The 22,323-nt window shown below is 35.1% G+C and overlaps 1 protein-coding gene across 1 annotated transcript in view; it reads right to left on the reverse strand.

Moving 5' to 3' along the window:
- LRBA (LPS responsive beige-like anchor protein) overlaps nucleotides 1–22,323 on the reverse strand; it is a 727,560-nt gene that overhangs the window by 516,312 nt on the left and 188,925 nt on the right. The window contains exons 32-34 of the mRNA XM_037740751.1: nucleotides 15,956–16,034; nucleotides 14,560–14,693; nucleotides 9,833–9,894 (exon numbers count right to left, since the gene is read on the reverse strand). Of these exons, the coding sequence (XP_037596679.1) occupies nucleotides 9,833–9,894; nucleotides 14,560–14,693; nucleotides 15,956–16,034 (275 nt within the window). The remainder of the gene's footprint in view (nucleotides 1–9,832; nucleotides 9,895–14,559; nucleotides 14,694–15,955; nucleotides 16,035–22,323) is intronic.

The raw sequence follows: 22,323 nt of genomic DNA on the forward strand, positions 1-22,323 counted from the left end.
TTTTAGTAAAGATAGAGTTTCGCCATGTTGGCCAGGCTGGTCTCAAACTCCAGGCCTCCTGTGATCCACCCACCTCCATCTCCCAAAGTGCTGATACTATTGCCATGAGCCACCATGCCTAACGCTAATAAGATTTTAATATACCCATTTCACTCAGTAAGAAACTGAGACTCAAAAAAGGAATTTGCCAAGATTACACAGTTAACAAGTAATACAATAAAAAACATTTATTAAAATTCAAAATCTACAAGGGCCTGCAGATTACCTGAGGTCAGGAGCTCAAGATCATCCTGGCCAACATGGTAAAACCACATCTCTACAAAAATACAAAACTTAGCCAGGCATGATGGACAGTTCCTGTTAATTCCAGCTACTCAGAAGGCTGAGGCCAAAGAATCGCTTGAACCCAGGAGGTGGAGGTTGCAGTGAGCAGAGATCACACCATTACACTCCAGCCTAGGTGACAGAATGTGATTCCGTCTCCAAAAAAAAAGAAGAAAATTCAAAATTTAGGTAGGGCACAGTGGCTCATGCCCATAATCCCAGCATTTTGGGAGGCTGAGGCCAGTGGATCGCCTGAAGTCAAGAATTTGAGATCAGCTTGGCCAATATGGCGAAACCCTATCTCCACTAAAATAAAAAAATTAGCCAGGTGGCGGTGGCGTGTGCCTGTAACCCCAGCTACTCAGGAGGCTGAGGCAGGAGAATCGCTTGAACCCGGGAAGCAGAGACTGCAGTGAGCCAAGATTGCACCACTGCACTCCAGCCTGGGAAACAGAGGAAGACTCTGCCTCAAAAAAAAAAAAAAATTCAAAATCTATCGTCACAGCATTTTCTTGGCCTCAGCCTTTTCTTAAAAGCCTACCTGAGGCACCTTTTTCCTTCTTCCTTTTATGACCCATGACAGACAAGAACCACCTCTACATAGTCCACCTCCAACAGCTGAGGAATTCAGCACTAGAAAAGCAAATAAATTACACCAGATTCTGATCTTTCATTCAGGCCTAAATCGAAGTTCAAGCCTCAGATTTTGCTAAAACTGTGTACATACTTCTGAATTTTCATACTACTAAATAACAGCTTGAATAAAAATAGGTGCCTGACTAAAAAAAAGTACAATAGATGGGGAATGTTTGTGCAATTACTCATATAATAATCGTCCCTTCCTAAATTATGCTATTGTGTCCTATTATGTATGACAAGGTACTAAAGTACTAAATAATAATTTATCTCAGTGCTAAGTTAAACAGTGCAAATACTATAAACACACAGCAAGATTTAAATCTGGATCCTGAGAAGCTGAAATGGCTAATACTAACTCTGACTAGTCTGACTAAAATCCATTAAATTATATACCATTTATGAAAACCTATATAATATGAGAAGGTAGCTAAAACTTCTAAAAGTTATCAGAGAATTTGGTATTAAACAAAGGTAATCTCAAAATTTACACTTTTAACCTAGCCTTTCTGTAATTCCTTTAACTTCAGTAGATTGATTAGAATAGGGAAAAAGAGTACTAAATAAAAGCAAGTAATAGTATCTGAGATACAGAGACACTGATCTGTATTCTTAATTTCATTAAGACCAAAGAAAAATGTTATACTCAGAATATTACCATTGGCGTATTTCTCCCTTTTCCTAACTCTCTTCTTAATCCCAAATTTAAAAGACTAGTTGTAAAACAGTAGGGTACCAAATTAAAACACACTTTATTTTCAGATGTCTCCATACTCATAGGCTGACTTCCTGTCAGGAAGAGTTCCATTTCAATGAATACCCCAATCAGCAGGGAACTTGCAGAATTAAGTGCCAGTTGATATTACTTTGTTTTGCATTTACCACCCTTGAGAATAATGTTCAAAGATGTAGTTACATAGTCAGCATGGTATCATCCTTCTGACTAGACTGCCAAGCCACAGGGTGTACTGCCAGTTCCACAAAATTTACCTCAAAGGTTGTGTTTTCTAAATCCTAGTGTGCTGGTGAATCCATAGGACGCCTGGATTTCAGGTCAAATCCTGAATCTAAAGTTAAATTATGTTTTTCTTTGGTTGTAGCAGCACTCTAAATCAGTATTATGAAGGTCTGCATCCAAACTCAAAGATCAATTAATGCTCACCAACCCATCAACCTAAATATTTTATTTTTAAAAGGAAAAATAAAGTGCTTTACTCAGATTTATTTTGTGTTAATATTTTTGCTGTTGTTTCAAGACAAATGTTTCCACCTTATAATAAAAAGTTATCTGTTATAAAATTTTGAATCAATAAAACACAAACACGTTTGCCATATCAGCATAAAGTACAGTTATTGAGCTGTTTTCAAGTACTTTAAAATTGTTAATGCATCTAAGTTTTTCATGACCAATTTATATAGCTTGTATCTTCAACTCACCTCTCCAACTCTCACAGATTTCCTATCCATGGCTCACAAGTCTACAGTTTCTTCTTTTAAGGTCAACTGTTTTTACTGTGCACAGAATGAACTCTGAGCATTTCAGCAAAGAATATCTACTCTCTCAGCCTTTGTACATTATAAGAACAAAGCATTCACATCACCTCTAACACAAAACGATATGACTGTATTAGAAGCTGATCCTACTGATTCTCATTCCATCTGCAATCAAAAGTTCATAGGTATTAACAATAACAAAGCTCAGGGATAATCAATTTATATCCACTAATTTTTTATAAGTACATTCCAAGGATAAGTTACAAACACATCAAGAAGGAATTAAAAATACCTTTTTGAAACTGAAATTAAAATGTACTGAAACCAACACCTTCCAAACTTATTTAACACTGTAATACTTTCTTCATGGGAACAATTTTTTTGATAATGGGTCTACTTGTGTTATTGCCCAGGCTGGTTTCAAACTTCTGGCCTCAAATCAATTCTATGCTTCAGCCCCAGGAGCTGGGATTACAGTTGCAAACCACCACATTGGGCAGACCATCTATTATTATCACAAGGTACTCACTGTGGAATTTGCTGTATTGAAAAAGTCAGATAGTGATGGTTGATCAAACAAGCACATGGCTACCACAATTCCAACCAAGGGAAATTGTTAATGTCCATTTAAAATTCTTATTTTATATTACAATTATTTGTCTCTCTCACTAATTGTCTCTTCTATTGCTTAAGGAATAATAGATGATGCCTTGTAGAATATTTAGCAGCATCCCTGGCCTCTACCTACTAGATGCCAGTATCTCCCCTTCCCTCTTCCTTTTTAAAAAAAAAGGAATAATAGATGATAGTTTCCTTAAAGGAAGGGGCTTGTCTTATAAGCATATGATACCTTCTTGCTAAATAAATGAATAAAAAATACCACAAGCAGATATAAAGAAAAGGCCTTGGGCAAGGCAGAGATATTCATTCACACAAAGCTCTGTAGAAGAGCTTGAACTGAGCCTGACTGACCATAAAAACTGAAAATTCTAAATGTACAGAATAATGGCCTCATCAAACTACTAGAGAAAACTTCATATCAGCTGGGTGCGGTGGCTCATGCCTGTAATCCCAGCACTCTGGGAGGCCGAGGCAGGCAGACCACGAGGTCAGGAGTTCAAGACCAGCCTGGCCAACATGGTGAAACCCTGTCTCTACTAAAAATACAAAAAAAAATTAGGCAGGCATGGTGGCAAGCCCCTGTAGTCCCAGCTACTCAGGAGGCTGAGGCAGAAGAATCGCCTGAACCCAGGAGGCGGAAGTTGCAGTGAGCCAAGATCATGCCACTGCACTCCAGCCTGAGACTCTGTCTCAAAAAACAAAAAAAAAAAAAGAAAACTTCATATCATAGGATTTCCTTATAGGTGAAAGAAATGCATAATGAAGTTCAGAAGGCTTATTTCTATTTTGATTAAGCAGCTCATAGTCAAATCCTACTTTTTGGTTGGCAAAAAAAAATCCTTTATTTCATTAGCTCAATTATTTCTTTTAAATAAATACATTATTATCTTAACACTGGACAGTAAGTTCTAGTTTAAAAAGAAAGGGGTGGGGGGTGGGGGTTGGTTGAAGTACCCTAACACAGTACACTAGGAATAGCTAAGCACTCCACTTAAAAGAAATAAATTTCTATTTATATTAAGTTCTGTGGTAAGTAAAACACAGTAATAGTAATCAAATCACTGGCAACTTGAAGTGACAGAGATAGTGATTGATTGGAAAGAGGTACAGAAAAATTTAAGAATTAAAATGGTTGTGTATATGTCAAAATTCACTGAACAGTACACTTAAAATGTGTGGGTATTTACTGTATATAAATTATACCTCAATAAAGTTGAGGTTTTTTATTTTGGTTTTTTTGAGACAGAGTCTCTCTCTCTGTCACACAGGCTAGAGTGCACCAGCGTGATCCTAGCTCACTGTAACCTTGAACCTCTGGGCTCAAGCAATCCTCCTGCTTCAGCATCCTGAGGAGCTAGGTCTACAAGTACATGTTACGAAGTCCAGCTAAATTTTTTTCTTTTTGGTAAAGATAGGGTCTTGCTATGTTGCCCAGGCTGGTATTGAATTCCTGGTTTCAAACAATCCTCCCACCTGGGCCAAAGTGTTTTTGTTTTTGTTTAAAAAAAAAAAAAAAAAAAAAGCAAGAGGCTTAGGCTAGGGGCTGGGTACAGTGGCTCACACCTCGAATCCCAGCACTTTGGGAGGCCAAGGTAGGTGAATCACCTGAAGTCAGGAGTTCGAGACCGGGCTGGCCAACATGGTGAAACCCCATTTCTACTAAAAATACAAAATTAGCCAGGTGTGGTGGTGGGCACCTGTAATCCCAGCTACTCAAGTTGCTGAGGAAGGAGAATAGCTTGAACCCAGAAGGCGGAGGTTGCAGTGAGCCAAGACTGCACCACTGCACTCCAGCCTGGGCAACAAGAGCAAAACTCTATCTCAAAACAAAAAAGAGGTCCAAACTGGCAAATTTAAAGAGACCCCATCTCTACAAAAAATTAGCCATGTGTGCTGGCATGTGGTCCCAGCTACTTGGAGTCCTACTAACTTGGGAGGCTGAGCAGGAGGATCACCTGAGCCTGGGAGGTCGAATGCAGTGGACTATGATCGCACCACTGATCTCCAGCCTGGGCAACAGAGCAAGCCCCTGTCTTTAAAAAAAAAAAAAAAAATGAGGTGAATCTGATTAAGTCGAAAGAAAAGAAAAACCAAAGGCCTCCTCATAAATGAACACAACTACACTATTCAGTAATGATAAAATTAGTTGTCCTAACGAAAATGAAGACTTAATATAAAAACTAATATCAGAAAGTATGGGGGTATTTCCTAATGATAAAGACCAAAAGGCAAAGTTTAAAATATGATCATTTATGATCCATGATACCATTTGATTTATCAATTATATGAGTATATAAACATCTGTATGGTTGAACAGTACTATACCGGACCCTGGGAATACAATAAAAAAAACACAATGCTTGTCTTCAAAAACTTTGCAGTCTACATGGAAGAGAAAGGAAAACAACAGGCAACTTAAATATAGAATGAAATTAAGATAGTTTGAGTAAGTGTTCTGCACAATACCTCATTTAGGCATATTGTTGGAGGGAAGAGAGGAGTAAAGGAAATCTTTCCAGAAGAGATTGCAATTTATCTAGGAGCCAACTGATTCATTTTTTCCATAAATATTCACTAAGCAATACTGTGCGAGGTACTAGAAATACTTTAATGGGCAAAGTAGAAATAGCTGTTATCTTCATAGAGTCGAGAAAACAAAGAAGGATACTAACAATAAACAAGTAAACCAATTAGGATATTTATACTTACAATTTGTGGTAAATTCTATAATGGGTGCTAAAGACAAAAAGATATCAACTATAGATATGATCCTGGGAGAATGAGATAATTAAGTGGAGCTCTGAACGATAAGCAGCAGCTAACAAAAGTCACCAAGTTTGAAAGAAGGGCAGTTTAGGGAAAGAAAAAGCATGTACCAAGACACAGAAATATAATGGCATATTTGGGTATCTTTAAATAGTTCAGCATCGCTTGAGAGTATGTGAGAGTAAGAGAGGCCTAATGGTGAAGGACACCACTGTGCCATGTATACAGCTGGTTTGCCTTTTTTGGGGGCAATGGGAGAGAAGTGTTTTAATAATCTTCTCATACTGAAAATATTCATCTATAAAATCATTATAACTATAAAAAAGCATTAATGTCATATATTCAGAAAAAATAAACTCAAAATGGAGAAGAAACGGGATTAGAGAACAGAAAGTATAGAAAAGCAAAACATAAAGAAACATTTGACTACAGTACAGATTCAGGAAAAAATTTCAAACACAAAACTGACAGAATCACAAGAAAAGAACTATCTCATTCTTATTGTAAATTATTATAATTTTAAAATTAATAACTCAGAGGTAGAGAAAGAAACACAAATCAAAAATAACCAAACCTTATATCATTACCTTCACGTAAAGAAAATATTTCCCAAAACAGCAACAATCTACATATTTTGTTGAAAATTTTTTTAAAGAATTAGACTAAAATAGTATTTTAAATTAACTTTTGCTGCTAATAAATTACTCAGACATGATGCCAGTCCAGACTATATGGTGCTTCTAGTTTTTCTATATACTGTATGCATTTCTGATAAATGGGAAAAGAATAGATGACCTGGCAGAAGGCTCAGACAATAATATGTGATTTACAGGACATGAATGCAGCTACCACAAGATTTATCTGACAGCCCTCTCCGATAGTGGACTGTTGAGTATCCGATGGAATGATTTCTAGTCTAGAAAGTCTACTACTGAGTAGCCATACACATTATTTATTTATTAGATGTTTTGGGTTGAAACCATTTTTAAATGATGCACTTCACAATGCACAGTCATAAATTTAGCTTTAAACCCAAGAAGGGAGGTAGTGTTATTGGAATGTATGTCAGACTGAATTAGGACGAGCAATGCAATGCTTTTATAAAGTGGCCTTGAATGCAACGTCAATTCTTTCAAAAATGATATTAATGTCAAATGAACAAGATACAAACACTTTATACAATGCTGGAGTAATGTTACTTGAAACATCTATTTAACATTTTCTTTAAATTCATATATATTTAAAACAGGTTTACACACATATACAACAAATTTGGCACACAAATAAGTTGCATGCTTGCAAAAAACCACCTGAAACACGGTTAAGAACCTGTTCAATTTTTGTGTGTTTGTATCAGAGAACACACAGTTTCCCAAAGAATAGAAGCAAGTCTTCTTTTAAGAAATAAAGAGGACTTAAATTGGTCTTTGGACATTCAATCGTTCTTGAATTATTTTACATGGGATTCAACAGGTGAATAAATCTAATTTTGCAAACCTCATTTATTAATTATACTCAAAAATATAATGCTATGTATTATGAGAGATTTCCAATTCTAAGTAATAATATTTTGCCTAAACAATATTAACATTTAAATAGACTAAAATATGAAATGGTGGCTAATCAACTACTGATCAATGAGTAGACAGTGAAAACTACAATCTTAGTTGAAACAAATATATATAGTGATCTGTTTGGTCTTATTATCAGCTAACCAAATGTGATCATTTCCTCATTTCTTAAATTTAGGCTCTAAATTATTTTACAATAAAATATAATTAAACACCTTATTTAAAATAACACAAAAAGAATAAATGGACTCAAGAAAAATAATCAGATCATGGCTGATTGTCATGAAATTAACAACAACTAATTTGTAAAGTTCTAAATCAAATTTGCAGATGTTAAGTTCATAAGCATATCCCATTATTTATGTGATTAAAAAGTAGTTTTTGACCTGATCTTTCGATCTTTGGCACTCAATCCTCTCCATCTCCTCTTAAAAAATTAATTACAATTTTAGCAAGATGTAGTTTTTGCTTCCCACCATATCTCAGTCCAAAAAAAATTATCAATCAAACTCAAGCTATCCCCACCCAAGAGCTGTAAAACGTCGACTTGAAATTCAATTTCATATCTTTTAAGCTTTCATGTAGAAAAAGACAGTTCACTTCTTAACAAAATAAATCACTTTTGTGATTGCCAAGTTGACCTCTTTGAATTAGGAAAATTCAAGTGAAAAATGTAATTATCACCCCGGAACAATCTGTATACATCTGGAGCTAATTCTAGCTTCATTTTTCACATCATTTTTCACACTGTGCTACATCTTGTAGAGATGCTGTGGAACTTTTGAAGAACTCATAAAAAATGTTAAGGACTTCAAATACCCAATAATGTATTTTATTCATACAAAAACCTTGACAATTACTGGCTTTTGAAACTTACTCAACTACATGATCTTCATATCCCACTTGATTGCAGTAATATTAAACAGTACTGTGACATACATGATAAATAGGTATATTAAAACATGTCATTCTTTATCTTTGCAGCTTCTAACATTCAAATATGCAATAGACTATACTGGAAATACCTTCCATGTACCAAAAATACATTCAATTCTTCAAAACTAGAAAGTGAAACTTCATTGTCAAAATTCACCTATAAAACAGTTATATCACTATGAACAATAAATTTATATTCTTGTGAGGAAACATCCAAAACCGTGAGTGCTTTTTTAAAGTAAGGGCGATTTCATGCAGGTATAAGAATCCTATATAGCAACTTCTATCCAAGAAAAAAATAATTATTTCTAATGAGATGGCTTAATGAGAAATTTATCCAGTCAGCTTTTGAAGAAATGGAGTGTTCTAAATGAGATGATTAAATTATAGAAACATGATTCTCACTAAATCTAAGAATAATAAGCCTACTAAGTAACTACTCCTCACAAGTTCATTACAAAAATCCATTAGGTGTAATCTCTAGAAGTAATTGTTCTCATTGCACCTTATTGACAATGCATAGTATTGATTTTTCACACCTTCTATGATTCTTTAATTTGTATTCATGAAATGTCCATCAGCACAGTCTAAATAAATTTGGCATATACGCGCTAAAACAAATAAATCGATGCAAAGAAACATTAATTTTGCATTATCCTTATTCGTTAGGCAAGTAAACCATGAGAGTTGTAAATGAAGGTCAAAGGTTTTGAAATGGGTCAAAACCCTTGACCTCTAGACCAATACCTTTCCTATTAAAAAAGGCTATCTTAAAGTTTTAAGTGGGGGAATTTACTACCAGCAAGATATCACTTTAAAAGACTACAAAGAAAACTCTCAATAAAAACATTCATCTGTTTAATTGCAAAACAGAAAAGAAAGCCTCACAGAATACATGATTTTTATATATATATTTTTTTAATCATTAAAGTTTACCACATGAGGCACAAGATTTTGGAACATCTAAGGTAATTTTGCTCTTAGGAATTTATTTTTTGCATCTTATGATACCTGCCATATTTTTGTTAATGTTTTCCCAAATCTACTGTGTATGTCAAAAATAATTAGCAATGACAAGGATTCAAAATCATTTATCGCTCATTTTATAACCTCTGCACAAAAGGGAAGTAAACTTATGATTCCCAGTGGAGTCAGCATGGCCCTCCACAAGATATAGAAATAAATCTGTTTATATAACCTTAATATATACAGTAAAGAAATTATCAAGATCATTGTATCTGCATATTTTTAAAGAGACTCTGAAAACTTTTGTTTCTTACTTCCTCCCATGCTTGCTTCAAAATTATCTGCAAGTATCAAAAATAAGAAGTAACCCTTTTGCAATACAAATAAAATTATTTTAAAACAGCAAACTCAAAATTTTACTATGGCAAAAATTTCAGTAATGCAAATATAACATCCCCCATGAAAACAAATTCATGTGAAAATCTACTTTTAATTCAACATTTATTCTTGTCACTTACCTGAGAACACAGTAGCATAACCAATTCCACAACTGAACTACTAGACTTCATGCAAACCAGACCTATTTTAAAGAGAATTTTTAAAAATTATAAAGAAAACAAATTAGGATTTGTTACAATTTCATCCAAATTGTTTTTTCAAATTGGTTTATCAAACTATTAATAGTGTACATTTGCTCATATGATTAAATAAGGTACATTATAGTTAGTTTAAAGGTGGCAGCAAAACTACCACCATTTTTTGTAAAGTATTCCATTTCAGCTTTCAAAATACTAAAACATTTATTACAACTTCATATATAATGACATTTCACAATACTCATAGAAATGTGCACAACATATGCCATATTGATCAATATCATCTACATTTTGTTTTGGAGAGAGTTGATCGTTATACATGCAGAGAAGGGAAATGGCTCCCTGACCTTTGCTTTCTCCACCACACTCTCTCCCTTCAACCCTCCAGCTATCAATCAAGTTTCCATTTTGTTTCATGGCAGCAGACATCCCAAACACTCTTATTAGTACCTTGACCTCTGACCTCACACTAAACCTTAACAGAAATGCAAGCCGTTGTCTGTTATATATTCTTGATTTCTTATAAATTAATTCATTTACTTTTATGTTTCATTTTGGTTCAGCAAAAATATCCTTAGGAAGGATATTTTATATAATTAATACCTATCTAAAGAAGTCTTTAGCTTTAATTACCAATAAAATATAAAGTAGTTCATTCAAAGAATGTTTTATACTCAGTATCTTAAAAAAGCAATGCCAATAATTAAAGGGACTAAATTATTAAATTGCATTACTAATAATCAGAAAAATTACAATTTTTTTATTCTACATTTTTCTAGGCAAACATGGGCTTAGGTTCCAGGGTGTAACATCTAAAATAACTCCTGATAGCCCTTAAAACACTCTATTACCATCTCTTTCTCACCCCATGAAAACTCTTGCAGGTATCCTATCCACTCCCTTTCTTTTATCTTTTTATGCTTTCGTTCTTTCTCCTTCCCTGTTTAAATACTAATGCTTCCAACCTAATGATAGCACATGTTGGCATTTTTTAGCTTTATAAATAGCATTCAAATTAAAAGGGCTGTTTACCGCCTTTACTTTTTAAAAAATGTTATAACCATCTTTCTCAATGCCTGAAAAAATACTAACATAGAAATGATGGTAAGAGTGTCAGCACTGGCCAGAAAATTAGCTATAGAATGTCTCTATGTTATATTAGGAAACAAGTTATTAACTACAGTATGATTTTTCTGGGGCTAAGATGAACATGGCTCCTCAGGCTAATGCAAGGCCAAAAGAAAAGGTAAACAATACTCCCTCTCTTACTGCAGGAGTAGCCCCCTACTGGTCTGAAACCTTGCCATTTTTTCTTAAATTTAACCCAGATAATATAAGGAGTTCAGTTTTGCTCCAACTTCAAAACCCATTATTTCCAGAAAGTAAATTAAGATCTTTCTATTATCAGGTCATCAATCCTTATTGCTTTATTCTAGAGAAACTAGAATTCCAGCCATTGGGCCCTCATGGACCTTTTTAATATATATTTATTCAGATAAAAAAAAAAGTGATTTAAAAAAAAAAAAAAAAAAAAAAAACCTTGGGCTATCCCAAATCAGGGAGATTTACAGGTACTCCTTTGTCCCTCTCACCGCACCTATCATAGGATATTTCATACCTATATTTCTTTTTTATTTTATTTTTATTTCATTTTTTTGAAATGTTGTCTTGCTCTGTCACACAGGCTGTAGTGCAATGGCGTGATCAGCTCACTGCAACCTTTGCCTCCTGAGTTCAAGCAATTCTCCTGCCTCAGCCACCAGAGTAGCTGGAATTACAGGCGCCCACTACCATGCTTGGCTAATTTCTATAGTTATAGTAAAGACGAGGTTTCACCATGTTGGTCAAGCAGGTTTCAAACTCCTGACCTCAGGTGATCTGCCCACCTCGGCCTTCCAAAGTGCTAGGATTACAGGTGTGAGCCACCACACTTGGCCCATATACCTCTATTCTTAAGAAAACCTTTACATATATATATTTCTATTTATTTATTTCAGTCTTATTTTTCAATAATAAAGGTTAGCAAACCAGAAGAAGGTTCATACTACTTTAGCTACTTTCTAGTTAGTTATGAATATTCAGGAAAAAATATGTTCACTGACAAAGCTAGTAAAAGGTCAAATAACATTTTGCAGTTTGGTTTGAATAATTATGTGGAAGAGAGTGACGGTAGATTTGTTGCAGGGGCAGGGTGGAGAGTATGTTCAATTTTGAATGAGTAAGGGCTTCAGAAGACAAGAGAGACCTGATATTAGAGCTCCAAGCTCCCTATCTAAAGGACATTGGTACTGTAAATACAAAAACAACACTGGGAGTAAATAAACAGGAGATAAGCCTAATGAGGAACTTAACATCAAATTGTTGAACTTATGTCATTTCTATTTTTGACCAAAATTTTTGCCAATAGATGACACTCATCCCATGTGCAAAAAACAAATAATACAACTGTAGACCTCTCTTCAGATTTAGTCATACTTTAAGAACTATTCAAAGGAAGGCCCTAAAACCTTAAGGTCAAGTTGTAAGTTGCTGCCAGAAATATCATTTTCATTTTATATACCCACAAACACATACCCTATTATTATCTCACTTGCAAGCTTATAGATTTGAACTGGCTCACAATCTGACCTCTCTAAAACTCTCAGTAGAATAGTAGAATAATATGGTTTGGCTTGATTATTTTTTAGATGGCTTTTCAAAGATAGAAAATGTTAGTCTTTTCAAAAGCACAAACTTGGGATGCCAAGCCAAGAGTTTTATATCTGCACTAGTCTGGAATTTTATGATCAAAGACCACTGCAATTTCTTCAGTGGAGACTCACTCAGATATATCACTTCAGTCAAAGAATTAAATGACTTAGCAGATAGTAAGCCAGTGCCATCTAAACCCATTGATCTATCTAAATCCTCAAGTATACCATGAAAAAAGTCAAGTCATGACGATTTACTATCTTGGAATATAAGAAGCCTCTTGTTTTTTATATTTAAGTCATTTTAAATAATTTATTTTTAAAATGGGATGGTAATAAGCATTATGAGAAATTTTAATAAGAATTTAAGGATAATAAACTCAAGAAGTTTTACTCCATATTTTCCTGGTTTTGAAGGTATACACATATACTCCAAATGAACATTATCTTTTAGATACAACTAAATACTCATCATGAATCTGAAACACATTCCTTTCGTAAATACTAAGCCCAAATTTCAAATACATGTTTAATAAGCTCTAACTTATCATAAATTCTGGTTTTCCTTCCTTCATTGAGATAGCATGCTGAAGTAGGTTGCTAAGGGGACTGGAAATCATGGTATGGAGAGGATGAGGAATAATGAGACTCCCCTACCCTCTCCTCTTCTCCTTCCCCTCCCCTCCCCTTCCCTCCTCTTCCCTTTAAGTATCAACTGGCAGCTTTAGTTACTGAAATTTTTATTGGCTAACAGTAGCTAGGAGATTGCCTAAGGGTTTTTTCAAAACTTGTGAAAAAGCATATCTCTTGTAGCCATAAAAATATAGTGGAAATGCAAGGTTATAGGTAAGTTAATAGTTTAAGATATCTGTATCTGAGTATTAACTGTGCCATATGAGCACCTCCTTTGACCCTTGCAATATCTGTAGGTAAGGAGGGAGGGGAGGGGTGGGGAGGGGAGGGAGTCTCATTATTCCTCATCCACTGCATAGCATGATTTCCAATCCCCTTAGCAACCAACCTACTTCAGCATGTTATCTAGTTTGACAATCTTGAAGTACACTACCTAGAAGAGACCCAGTAATCTATGTATGATATAAGCAGTATAGAGTAAAATGCTGTTATCTCTATTTGTAAAACGAATTCTACTAATAACAATGCATTCCTTATTTATGTGGCAATACATTGTTGTTCATATGGATCTAAGTTCAAGTAAAATCCTGTGACACTATTCTCTCCAAGTCTTGAACTCCTGACCTCAGGTGATCCACCCACCTCAGCCTCCTAAAGTGCTAGGATTACAGACATGAGCCACCGCGCCTGGCCTTATTCTCTCCAATTCTTTGCTCTCAAAGTAAATTTTAATTCATCAAAAAAAAATCTTAGTTCTTTAGTTCAACACATAATTGTATGCTTCATCCAAATCACTGACAAAAATCTTGATTAGGCTGGGCACGGTGGCTCACGCTTGTAATTCCAGCATTTTGGGAGGCAAAGGTTGGCAAATCATAATGTCAGGAAATCGAGACCATCTTGGCCAACACGGTGAAACCCCATCTCTACTAAAAATACCAAAATTAGCTGAATGTGGCAGTGCAGGCCTGTAATCCTAGCTACTTGGGAGGCTGAGGCAGAAGAATCACTTGAAACTCAGGAAGCAGAGGTTGCAGTGAGTCGAGATCGCACCACTGTACTCCAGCCTGGCGACAAAGCTAGACTCCATCTCAAAAAAAAAAAAAAAAAAAAAAAAAAAAAAAAAAAAAAAAAAAAAAAAAAAAAACTTGAAGATTAAAACATAATAGACATGTGACATATTCTTCAAAAGATACAGACTATGAAAAATTTTGTCAAAGGCTGACAACACTTAAACAATGAAGCTCCACGTTATCCCATTATTCATGGAAGTTTTTAATCCTGAAATATAAACACATATAAATAAAATAAAGAAAGATCACTTACTTGTTCCCTCTATAAGCAGTTCTTGTCCATGGCTACCCAAAAGTGTCCGAGAAAGAAAAGGTGCAAAATCCACAAAAATCTCACGAAGGAGAGGAGCTGCCTTTTCCAAAGCATGTTCAAGCCTCTCTGTAATACTAATGAAAAAACATTAAGTTAATTGAACTATTCAACAGTTTGTATCAATTTTCTAGTTTTGAAAATAAAGATGACTTTCCATAGATAAATAAAACAGTGCAAAAAAAAAATAAATAAAGAATTACCTAAGGAGACATTACTGCTATGCACAGCAGCCCTTCTGTCAAAAATACTCGTTTTTATCCTGATCTATCTTTCCCCTACAATCCCCAACAACCTGCTTAACAACCACTTCAAGCATCAGTTATTACTAGATGTCTCACCTGGCCAATTAAGACGACTTTGTTTTTAGCCCCATTATAACCTAAATAAACTCTCATCAAGTCTTCAACAAATTTTTCTATTTACCACTAAACCATTAGCACAATGAGTTCAAGAACCATGACTTCGTTTTAAAATTCTCAGTTACAACATATAGTACAGACTCAACAAGTGCTTATAAATTATATTCCCAATTGTGGTAAAGAAAATCAAGGACTTTCTGGCAACTAAGGCTCCAGTGGTGGAAAATACACTCATAGCATTCCAAATTAAACCCAGAAACTCAATTAAACAAGGTAAGTGACAATAAAAATCTATCTATTTGTATCATTGTGGCTTTGGCTGACTGCCTATCACTTATATCAGCTTTTTTATTTTTTTTGAGACAGAGTCTCACTCTGTCTCCCAGGTTGGAGTACATGATGCTCTCTCAGCTCACTGCAACCTCTCCCTGCCAGGTTCAAGTGATTCTCCTGCCTCAGCCTCCCAAGTAGCTGGAACTACAGGTGTGTACCACCACAACCAGCTAATTTGTTTTGTATTTTATTAGAGACAGGGTTTCACCATGTTGGCCAGGCTGGTCTTGAACTCCTGACCTGAAGTAATCCACCTTCCTCGGCTTCTTAAAATGCTGGGATTAAAGGCGTGAGCCACAGCACCAGGCCCATATCAGCATTTTATAGAGGAGGAATACTGAATTCCATACTTTCAATTTGCAATCATTTGAAACGTAAGTTCTAAGCTTATGTAAATTTGTGTTATGTAGCAATTATTTTTTACCACAAATCTTCACTTGTCATGAAGTGACTTGTACATCAATCATGAAATGACTTACACATCTTAAAATCTTTCAAAATTAAATGAACTTCTAAAATGTTCCCAAGCCTCTATATGTCATATATGTTGGAAGAAAAAAATGAAAAGAAATGAAATAAAGCTAGATAGCTTAAAAAGTCATCAAAGGTATAAATCAGAGTATTCAAATTAGTAGCTTAAATACCTCATATTTGATACCGGATCTTGTGATACTGAATCAACTGTTGGAACTGAGGGCAATTTTGCATTAGATGATCTACTGCCTATAAAAGAAAAATAACCATCTATAGGAGTTTTCTGCTTTTTGATACAAAGATTTAAATAAAAAGAATGTCATTATACCAGTCAATAAAAGCATTATTATGTATTTTTTATGTCTATTACTATTTGGATAACATTAAAATCTAACAACGCCTAAATCCTTTCATATGTAAACCTCAGCTACAAGTTCAGTTATCATGCCAGAGCAATCTTTCTATCCGTGGGCTGAAGAAGCAAAAGAAAAGTAAATTTTGACTCCCTAAATAAGGTTCACAATTCCTTCTATTCAACACCAACTGTCAATAAAAAGTTACAAGTAAAAGCATTTTTTTAATATAGCAAAAACACAGAAACAGCTAATTTCCAAACTTAGCTTTAACCCTCCATTACCATGAAAACTATCCTTACTCAGTTATCAAATCACTACCAAAGGACTAAATTGCAGCAACAAATGTAATCAGGGTTAGAAGCCTAGACCTCTGAGAATCTGTAATCTTGTGTCACAACTATTATCAGTTATTTTCCCATTAAGCCCCAAATACAAAAACACTATGTTTTAAAAAGAATAAGGGCTCTCTTTCCGAAACATTGCTGAATTGTTCAGTTCAAAAGTAATTAGAAACAGATCAAGGAAAGCATCTGCATCAGGCTGAAGGTTGTGTTGGCCCAGAGAAAGTTATTGGAGCCAGTATGAGGAGGGAGGAAAAGGAAAAGAGAGGAAAAGAGAAAACTAAGAATTGTAAAATTCATATCTATATGAATTCATGGTTCCAACAGAGAGACGGAAATAATATGTGAATGAAAGTATATATTTTTATAGACTTTATATACAAACACACACAAACACACACATCGCCTCTAGCTCTGTCCACTGAGAGGACATGGAAGCAGCAAAATCTTAACATAGTGTCCAGATATTGGTTTCTAAATACTATACCCCACTAAAAGAAATAAATGGCTGATTCAAGATAAATGGAAGAAAAGCACAAAATGAGTTTGAAACATCTAATTGTGCTTTGTAGAAAGCAAGGAATGATAGGATATGTCTAAGGAATAATAGGTTATGTCGCAAGGCATGGAAGCCGGCTTGAAGGGGCTCCCACTGATCAAACACCACTGTACTCCATCCTGGGTGAGAGAACAGACTCAGTCTCAAAAAAAAAAAAAAAAAAAAAAAAAAACAAAAAAAGAATTGTCCTTTTTGGCCAGGTGCAGTGGGTCATGCCTGTAACCCCAACACTTGGGAGACCAAGGCAGAAGGACTGCTTGAGCTCAGGAGTTCAAGATTAGCCTGGGAAACATGGTGAGACACTGTCTCTACTAAAAATACAAAAATGTGGCCAGGCATGGTGGTGTGTGCCTGTGGTCCCAGCTACTTGGGAAGCTGAGGTGAGAGGATCACTTGAGCCTGGGGGACAGAGGGTACAGTGAGCCAAGATCGCACTACTGCACTCAAGCCTGGGTGACAAAGCAAGACCCTGTCTCAAAATAAAATGCTTCCCACTGCTTCTTACCTCTCCCAGAACTTCCTCAGGCTCACTTCAATTTATCTAGGCATTCTGATTCAAACTTGCTCTTTTTGGGAAGGCAAAAAAAGTTAATTCTGGGTATAGATAAGCATAGTCAGGACCTAATCAGAGGTTTTTTGTATTTAACTGATTAAAAAACAGCAAGGATCTGGGGCAATTTTGACCTTTCCTGAAATATGCTTGGTTTTTAGGCAGTGATCCATAACCCTCAGTTCTGATTACCAGGTCTCAGCCAAATCTAAGGATCCAAAAATCTAGACAATTAGATCCCCCAACAATCTTGGTTCCTTTTGGAAAGCGGGAAATGTAGCAATCTTTCACAATTAACCTCTGGATAATTACTGAGCCCAAGTCTTAGAGTGAGCAAATTCCCAGTACAAGATGAACTTAACTTTTAAAGAAGTTAATCTTTCTTTTCCACAACATACTTCCTTTCCCATTCCCTTGATAATCAAAGTTCACTTTCCTTTATACTGTAAGTTTCGTATGGCTACAGTACTGCCCTCCTCTCCATCCTGCTCAACTGAGATCTAACTGTACCTAAAAATTCTAACCAAGTGACTGGTGGTTAGGATGCATAGGATTCGCTAAAAAATGAAGCTAAAGCACACACTCCATCATGTTGACAATTTTTTTCGCTTTTCTTGAGACAGGGTCTAGCTCGTCACCCAGGCTGCAGTGGAGGGATCAGAGCACATTGCAGCCTTGAACTCCTGGGTTTAACCTGTCTTCTTGCCTCAGACTCCCAAGTAGTTGGGAATACAGATGCAGCATGCCACCACATCCAGTTACTTTCAATTTTTTTTATTTTTTAATTTTTTTTTTTAGAGACAGGGTCTCATTATGTTGCCCAGGATGATCTCAAACTCTTGGTCTCAAACAATACTTTGGCCTTGGCCTCCCAAATTGCTGGGATTATAGGCGTAAGCCACCATGCCCAGACCACTGCGACAATTTTTAAAAGCATATATATCAACCCAAACTTCATCATAAAAATATTACTATTTTTGTATTTTCCACAATAAAATTTCAAATTAGAGGGCAAGACCAGGGAAGCTGAAAAAAGTTTTTTTCACCCTTTAGTATCTGGCAATTAAAAGAGTCACGTCCAATCCTAAAATCATATACTACATTCAGTAAAGTACTTCACTGACCCAGTGGCTTTATTACACTCAGTAAACAACACCTGCAGTTTTCTAAGTTCTTGACAACAATATGATCACTGAATCACAGTGGGTCATTGACTTCTATTACCAGTGATCAATTAATATTTTCATTTTTTTAATTGGTGATAATTTTTGAAGACCATTTTTATTGGAATGTATCTGACATTTTCTTTATTAGGATTACTGATGGTTTTTCTTGAGCTTTCCTGAAGCTAATACAAAGGAACTCACAAGGTCCTATTCACTCAAAAGTAGAGACGGAAAAAATAAATCCCTCCCCAAAAAATGTATGTATGAGGCTTTAGGTAAAAGTTGTAAGGCAAAATTAGCCTTTACTGCACTAATTGGTTTATTGGGTTTTGTTGTTTTAAGAGAGGAGGTCTTGCTCTATTGCCCAGGCTAGAGTGTACTGGTGTGATCATAGCTCACTGCAGCCTTGAATTCCTGGATTCGTGATCCTCCTGCCTCAGCCTTCTGAGTAGATGAGACTATAGGCATGTAACACCATGTTCAGATAACTTTTTAATTTCTTGTAGAGATAAGATCTCATTTTGTTGACTAGGCTGGTCTTGAACTGCTGGCTTCAGGTGATCCTTCCACCCCAGCCTCTCAAAGTGCTGGGAATACAGGTGTAAATCACCACACACTGCCCACTGTGCTAAATGATACTAATTTTAATGAGAAATGCATTATTAGAAATGTGAAAAAGAACAGCAACATTGTTGCTTCTAAATAAAGCAGTAACAAAAATTATTTCCTCACACTACCATAGAAGTAATGCCAATTTTCAATTCTAAAAGAGAATATAGCAGAAACAGATTTTTTACACAGTGTCTTAAGTCGTAAGAAGACACTTTACCAACAAGGATAATAAACTAACCAGCTATAGTTATAAGAAAAAAATCACATGAAAGAATAAATTAAATACATCAGTAATTTCACACTAGGTTGTCCTCCGTTCCTGCTAGTGAAAAAATGTAATTTCCAAACATATTGCATTTTTTCAACTCAGATAAAAATATAAACTTTCAAAAAATTTGTTTTAAATTATCATTAAATATTTCTAGCAAATGTTCACAAATACATAAATGCAGAAGCTACCTCCAACATGTGGAATGATACTCACTTATCTTTTCCTTATCCTAGCACTGATAAACTGGCTCCTTCAAACTGACAGTCTTCCAGACATTCAAAAGAACAAAAAGGAAAATGCAAATATATCATCTGTCTAGCATCTATCTAGGGAGCAGGCAATTGTTTATTCAAGGTCCCTGAGGGTCTAAATAACTAATGTCCCTTGCAATAAAGAATCATTAAAACAAATGCCAATTTTTAATCCCTAAACACTGTAACACTACATTTCTCTCTCTCTCTTTTCTGAACCAGTTAATTCAGTAAGGGACAGTCTATACGCCCAGTAAAAACATATTAAATGAATCCTACTGAATGAATACAAATAAGCCTACTGGCCTAAATCTTACACAAAGCAAAGATGGTTATAACTCAAATATTTCCCTAATATTAAAAAAAAGTACTAATAAATAAGGTATATGGCTCTCATAAACAGATAATGTCTAATATTCTAGTAAGTGGTAGAATAACTAAATTTTGCAAAGTAGCAAACACCAGGCATATAAATTAATGAACAGTATACTTAGTTCCTTTATTAAGCTACTTTCAATTTTGATTTATTCATTTATGCTTTGCAGTATAGAGAAACAACATATTGGAAAAAAAGTAATGATATTTTAACATACAAGAAGGGATACTGGGTGAAAGTGGAAGGATTATTTGAAGCCAGGATTTCAAGACTTAGTTACTTAGTTCCTTTACTGAGCTAGTTTCAATTTTGATTTATTCATTTATGCTTTGCTGTATAGATAAATAAGTATATTAGAAAAAGTGTAATGACATTTTAACATACAAGAAGGGATACTGGGTAAAGGCGGAAGGATCACTTGAAGCCAGGAGTTCAAGGCTACTCTGGTCAACAGAGCAAGACTCTTGTCTCCACAAAAATTTAAAAATTAGTCAGGAATGATGGCGCACACCTGTAGTCTGGATACTTGGGAATCTGATGCAGGAGGATCATTTAAGTCCAGGAGTTCAAAGTTGCAGTGAGCTATGCTTGTGCCACTGCACTCCAGCCTAGGCAATGGAGAAAGACACCATCTCAACTTAAAAAAAAAAAAAAAAGGATACTGTGTTTTCTAGGTAATCAAATCTTTGCTGATGACTATAAAATTTCTAGATTTTGATATATTTACTAAAATCACTTGCTCTTTTGTTTTCTTTGAAAACAAGCATATACAAAGGAAATACATTATCCTCTGATGAATACCTTTTAATACTTATTAAGGCACAATTGTTGCTCTTAGATTCGTCCTTTTGGTTGATAAAATGCTGCAGAAGTCAAGGTATTCTATTCAAATTAAAATCTGAAATTTGTGCACCAAAAAAGTTTTGTATGTAAATTGTAGTCTTCATAATGTATATTATTTCAAAATGCAAACACGCAAATCCTCAATTCTTATGGGTTATAAAATTATTTCAGTGATAACATTTTCATAGAAAAAGCTTTTACCTCATGTTAAGCTAGCAAGTTTTAACTGTTTCTGTGATTAGTATCTATCCCATATTAGTTTCTCTTTAATTGTACCACATGTAAAATGTGTCTCATTTTTCCAAATACCCACAAATGGGAATCTCATTTTTCTAAATACCCAAAATTTCCAAATACCCACAAATGGGAATTTCCTTGAAGATGCCATGTGAATATAAAACAAAATATGAGTGTCATAGCAGAAACTTGATATTTTCTACCAAGTAAATTTTTTACTAACCAATAATCTACTACTGAATTTGAGCAGCTCATCTTTTACTGCTGACTTACTATAAAAGTAAGTTTATAGCACTTTTAAACTTACTGTGGTCATCCGAACGCACAAAGGCTTAGGTCCATAGGGACAAGTATTAACTGTATTTACATATAAAGAAAATAATTCAATACCTAATCAACACTAATACCTAACTTACCCAGATCTTCAGAATAAACTGCCCTGCTTCACATATAACAACAATTAATCCACATTTTTTTTCTCAAATCCTGGAGAAAGGATTGAACCAGGAGAAAGCAAATAAAATTCAATACTTATTTATTTATTTATTTATTTATTTGCATGCTCCTCGACTTATGATGGAGTCACATAAGTTCAAAATTTCACGTGGTCCCCGTCTTACAATGGTGCACGATTTTTCAACTTTACAGTCCTGCAAAAGCAACAAACATTCAGTAAAAACTGTACCTTGAATTCTGAATTTTGATCTTTTCCCAACTAGTAATACGTGGTATGCTATTTTCTCGTTATGCTGGCAACAGAAGGGACCTCCTGTTCCCAGTCAGCCACACGGAATTGAGAGTAAACAACCAATACTTACATGCACATGTTGCCAGATGGTTTTGCCCAACTATAGGATAATGTAAGTGTTCTGAGCACATTTAAGATAGGGTAGACTTCCCAGCACTTTGTGAGGCCGAGGCGGGTGGATCACGAGGTCAAGAGATCGAGACCATCCTGGTCAACATGGTGAAACCC

This window comes from Cebus imitator, unplaced genomic scaffold, assembly GCF_001604975.1.
Source record: "Cebus imitator isolate Cc_AM_T3 unplaced genomic scaffold, Cebus_imitator-1.0 Scaffold4, whole genome shotgun sequence".
Lineage (NCBI taxonomy): Eukaryota > Metazoa > Chordata > Mammalia > Primates > Cebidae > Cebus > Cebus imitator.